General features: G+C 62.0%; 1 protein-coding gene across 7 annotated transcripts in view; it reads left to right on the top strand.

Annotated features, from left to right (window-relative positions):
• The window catches only part of COL18A1 (collagen type XVIII alpha 1 chain), a 92,114-nt gene that overhangs the window by 58,578 nt on the left and 28,160 nt on the right, over nucleotides 1-5,376 (top strand). For all 7 annotated transcript variants that reach the window (XM_027041411.2, XM_027041409.2, XM_053220434.1 and 4 more), the window contains 3 exons: nucleotides 1,378-1,464; nucleotides 3,010-3,069; nucleotides 4,864-4,993. In XM_027041411.2, the coding sequence (XP_026897212.2) occupies nucleotides 1,378-1,464; nucleotides 3,010-3,069; nucleotides 4,864-4,993 (277 nt within the window). The remainder of the gene's footprint in view (nucleotides 1-1,377; nucleotides 1,465-3,009; nucleotides 3,070-4,863; nucleotides 4,994-5,376) is intronic.

Here is a 5,376-nt window from a genome sequence, read left to right as displayed (position 1 = left end):
GGCCCGACCGCCCTCACTGGCCTCCTAGGAGCAGGTGCATGTGCCTGAATGAGCACGTGTGTGCAAGGGCACGTGTGCGTAAGCACAGGGGCAGGTGCACACACATGCTTGTAAGCACACACCCACACAGCACATACAGGCACACACATGGGCACGCACACATAGCCACACACGGAGATGGGACACGGCCCCACAGGTCTCACTGTCAGCAGTTGGGGAGTGGAGCCGGGAGTACGGAGTCTGGCAGGACTGGCCCCTGAGGTGCTCACAGCCCTGGGTAGAGATCCAAGAGTGCTTCCTGGAGGAGGCGGCCTTGGAAAGCAAGTGGAGCCCTCAAGCAGGGCTCATCTGGGGACCCACTGGGGTGTTGTTGGTTTGCTGTCACGTGCTCCTTGCTGGTGTGGAGCACGAAGGTCAGGGAATCGAGGGGTCCCGTGATGGAGGGAGTCTGAAGGTGATTTGGAGGAATAAACAGAACAACCGAGGTGAGTCAGCACGTGGCCTGTGGACCCGTCTGGCATCGCCTGTTCTGTGCAGGTGAGAAAGGCTTTGTTTGACACATTGAAATGGGCGAATCGGAAGGAGACTTGCGACGTGGAAATGACACGATGACATTTCGGTGTCGCTAACGCTCGGAACAGCCGCGCTCAGCCCTTCCCGTGCTGGCTGTGGCCGATGCCGAGCGGGCGCGCACCAGGCAGCACAGACTCCCCAGACTGGCCCTTTACGGAGAAGCTCTGCCGACCCCCGAGCCAGGCCCTTCCATTACGTCTCAGGGTTGACCAAGTGTGGTTTCTACTTGGGAAAAAGGCGCGGAGAAAATCCCGGTGGGTTAAATGTTGAGTAAAAAACAAAGAAAATACTAGAAACCACATGTGTGGACACTCACCGTTTCCAGGCAGGGAAACCTTTTAGAAAGCGGCCCCGGTGGCCTCTCGTGCTTGAGGGCGAGGTCTCAGCCGAGCCGATTCAGGGCTCAAAAGTCAGCGAGCGCCACATGGACTCCGCTGGGCCGCGCTGCTCACGCCCTGGGGCTTCTTCAGTCTTGCCTGCTGCTTTTCAGTCACGGGCTCTCCCGTCCCCGTCACCGCCTCCCCGAGGCCCCATCCCTCCACGTCTGCGCTGGCGACCCTGCCTCATGGGGCACTGACCGGGAGAGCGGCCTCCGTTCCCCGTCCCCTCACGCAAGTGCCTTTGGAACCCCAGTGGGAGTGACCCGAGGGCCCTCCTGTCTCCAAGATGGCCTCGTCCTGGACCTCGTTCGGCTCCGTGACCCCGCTGAGGTCCTCAGCAGCGCCAGGCTCCGAGCCTGGTGCCGGCGTGGCCGTGCCGACTGCCTCGGGGCCTACGGTGACGGCTCTCTCCCTCTGCCTTTAGGGAAGGATCGCGGAGCTGAGGGTGCGCGGAGACCCCCGGGTGAGCCCCCTGCACTGTCTGGAGGAGGACGACGAGGACAGCGGTGGGGTGAGTCGCTGCCGTGGCCGGGCTCCACGGAGCTCCCTCCCCCTGCCCCACCCTGCTTCGCCCCCCACCACGGGCGGAGGGCCCAGGGTTGGTGGGGACTGGGGACCCCAAAGTGGTAGGACATCCTCCTTTGAAGGATGTCATTTGGGTACCAAGAACCTGGGACGTTTTCATTTACCCGTAACATCAGAAAGAGCATTCGTTCCCTGCCTAGAACTTTCCACGTAAAAACACATACCAAACATGGAGTAAGTGTTAAAAGCATCCCTAGAGTAGCCGGTTGGGTGATACGGTTGATGACGGTCACCTTGGCCAAAATGTGCACATGCATCTGCGTGAGACAGCATGTGTGTGTGCATGCACGTGTGGAAGCGTATGTGTGAGGGTGCATGTGTGAGAGGGTGTGCGTGTGTGCCTGTGAGAGACTGTGTGTGCATGTGTGAGAGCGTGTGTGTGTGCACATGCCTGTGAGAAAGCGTGTATGCATGTATGAGAGAGAGTCTGTATGCATACATATGTTGAGAGCATGTGTGCCTGTGTGAGAGTGTGTGTGCATGTATGAGTGTGCGTGCATGCATGCCTGGGAGAGAGAGCATATGTGTGTACATGTGTGAGAGAGCATGTGTGTGTGCAGGCGTGAATGAGAGACTGTGCATGCACATGCCTGTTTGTGCGTGCACATGCATTTGTGAGAGACCGCGTGTGTGTGCACGTGCCTGTGTGAGAGTGTGTGTGCATGTTTGAGAGCATGTGTGTGCCTGTGAGAGAGCATATGTGTGTGCGTGTGTGTATGGGTGTGTGTACGTGAGTGACTGTGCGTGCACACACCTGTATGAGGAAACATGTGCATGCGTGTGCCTTTGTGAGAGAGCATGTGTGCGTGCACACGCCTGTATTAGAGAGCATTGTGTGCACGTGTGAGAGAGCGTGTGTACGTGCCTACGTGAGAGACTGCGTGCACACACCTGTATGAGGAGAGAGTGTGTGTGCGTGCCTGTGTGAGAGAGCATGTGTGCATGTACACGTCTGTCTGAGAGCATGCGTGTGCATGTGTATGTGTGAGAGAGCGTGTGTGCATGGGACCTAAGAAGATCCACTTCCCAGGGCGTGTGAGGGACGGAAGGGGAGGAAAGTCCGTGTTCCCAGGGAGAATCCAGATCTCCGCACGGTTGTGAACAGAACGAGGTCGTCAGCCACGTGCAGTGACCAGGGCAGGGACGATATGATGGCTCACGTTTCCTGTGGCCGCAGGCCACCTCATTCAGCTCTGTGAGGCCGTCCCCCGGTGTGGCCTTTGAGTTGACAAATCCGTGCCCGGAGCCCCCTCCGCGGGGCCTCTCTCCTCTGGCTGTTTCCCGGGACAGTGTCCCAGGAGCGGGATGACGAGGCAGAAGGAAGGAGCGTGTTTCTTCACGGTTCCGTGTGTGTGGCCGGCGGCCGCACCGGTTCCCAGAGGGGCGTCCTAGTTGCTCTGATCGGCGTGCCTGCTGACGCCACCCAGGGACGGGGTTCGGTCACCGGCTCCTTCTTTCCTGTGACTGTCAGGTGTCTGGAGACTTCGGGAGCGGGCTAGAGGAGAACCGGGAGCTTCTCAGGGAGCAGTCGGTGAGTTCCGTGAGTCCTGGGGGGACCCTGTCCCGACAGGCTGTGTGAACACACGGGTGCACACGCACGGGGGACTCCAGGGGCTCCCTGCGACCTGAGGACACGTTCCCAGGGGGACACGGGAACGCGCCCTCTTACTCCCGTCACCAGGGATTTAAAATTCGGTTTCTGAGTCTAACCCCTCGTTGGATCTCTGGGGTGACGTTGATGTTCTGTTTACGCCTCCCCGTTAGCTTGGAGGGGCCGCGGAGTACTAGCGGGTTTGTAGCTCAGACACAAAGGGAGGGTGGGCGGGCCTCACAGCGAGGAGATTTCTGGAGGCCAAGTCTGAGCTCGCCCAGGTCCCGACACCCAAAACAGCGAGCGGGAGGGGGAAAGGCGGCTTGTTTGCATTTGCACCACAATGTTGCGCCCTCCGCTCCTGCCGGCCCGGGGCTTGGGCATCGAGGGGCCAGGACAGGCAGAGTGCTGAGCTCCACCCACACAGGGGGTGCTGGGGACCCCCTGGCCCCGCGCTGGCCGGAGCAGTCCTAGGAGGCGCGCCCAGCAGGGCCCCGCTCACAGCAGGCGTCGGTGCGCGGTGCCCGACGGCGGTGCCCGGGTCAGACGGGCTGTGCGTCCCCACAGACGCGGGTTGGATTTGGGCGCTCGCCCCTTCACCCACCGAGCTCCTGTCCCTACCAGGGTGCCTGGGGGCAAACCGTTGCTTTGGGAGCGCGGAGACCCCGTGGAAACGTATCCGAGCAGTGCCGGGGCCGCGGCGGGACGTGCCAAAGCTCTGCGTCCCGTCTCAGCGGGCTAGACGAGAGGCCAGCCCGGGGCGGATCCGCCCCACGGTCGGCAGTACTTGAACCGGGAACCCACACCCGGCCAGGCTCCCCTGGGGAAATCCGGCCGGCCGGCTGCTTAGGGTGACGGCAGAGGAACTGGGCCACAGCCTGTGCGGGGCGGGCGGGCCAGGCCAGGGCACGAGTGGCCTGCAGGGGCTCCCCTGCCGGCTCTCCGTGTTCTCCACCCTCTTGCACTCAGTGGCGCGGGGATGTCGGGGGTCCATCCGGGGCTCACGGGTCCCCGGGGGCCTTCCCGCATGTGTGGCTGGAGCCTCGGGGGAGGCCTGATGTCCGGCTCCGGGCCCCCCAGCCCTCCGGCCTCGTGGGCACGCCGGTCCCCGAGTGCCTTGACCCGCACGGTGTCACCAGGGAGCTCCTGACAGACGTGGGGCGGACAGTTCCGGGAAGCATCTTGACTGTGTGTTTGAACGTCAGCTTGTGCCCACGTCCTTGAGGCTCCCGGGTGCCTCTGGGGACCAGGAAGAGGCGTTTTCAGAGCAGAGCCGGTCTTGCTTCCTCAAGGGTGGGTGCGAGTCACCCGGCCCTGGCCGTGGAGTCCCCCGGTCGTGACCCCTGCCGAGGACAGGTCGCGCCACATGCCGTCTGTGCCGTGAAATGCCGGAGGCTCCCTTCCTCTGAAGGCCTCCGGCTGCCCTCGCCGGGTGGGCCCTGACCTCGGGGAGTGTCCCCTCGGGGCTGTCTCGGGGCCCTGGGCAAGCACGGTGGGTGCTGGTGCGTCCCTACCGCACAGGGGGACCTGCAGGCTGGGGCATCCGAGGGCTCGCAGGGCCGGGACCCCATCCCCACGGCTGTTTCGGAGGAAGAAGCTGTGGGGAATCCCGGAGCTTCTTCAAGAATCCACGCAGATCCTGTCTTACAGACACACGTGTCATAACCCAGCACCTGCCATGGCACATCTGCGTCTGCCACATAATGGACTTGTCTCCCCCTCTCACCTTGCCAGCGTCTGTCCCCAAAGCCCAGCCTCCCTGAGGCTCCACCAGTCACTTCTCCGCCCTTGGCTGGAGGCAGGAATGTGGAAGATTCCAGAACTGAAGAAATTGAGGAAGAAACCACGATGTCTTCGTTGGGAGGTAGAACTGTTTACTGATGGGGTGTGCGTGTCAGTTTGAGCGTGTCAGCAGCGTGTGGTTGGGTGGTGTGTGTGTGTCAGTGGCACACGTGTGTCAGTCGTGTACATGCCGGCGAGGGGCTCCCTGCCGTCACAAATGCGCCCAGACTGGGGAGCGGTCAGCACCCGCCCGCCCCCTCGTGGCCGCAGGAGAGTCAGGGCAGGACCGCTGCGTGGCCTTTCCTTCCGTGTCTCATTCCCGGCATTCTTGTACTGGTGGGTCCGTGGGGCGTCCTGTGCTGCAGGCTCGCCAAGAGGACCTGAGATTTGGTTTTGAAGGATGACAAATCATCGTACAAGTTGTCCGATGAATCGTGGAATGCTGTGGGTCGGCATTTGGGGTCA

The sequence above is a fragment of the Acinonyx jubatus genome, chromosome C2 (assembly GCF_027475565.1).
Source record: "Acinonyx jubatus isolate Ajub_Pintada_27869175 chromosome C2, VMU_Ajub_asm_v1.0, whole genome shotgun sequence".
NCBI lineage: Eukaryota > Metazoa > Chordata > Mammalia > Carnivora > Felidae > Acinonyx > Acinonyx jubatus.
This window is presented reverse-complemented; position numbering and strand designations above follow the sequence as displayed.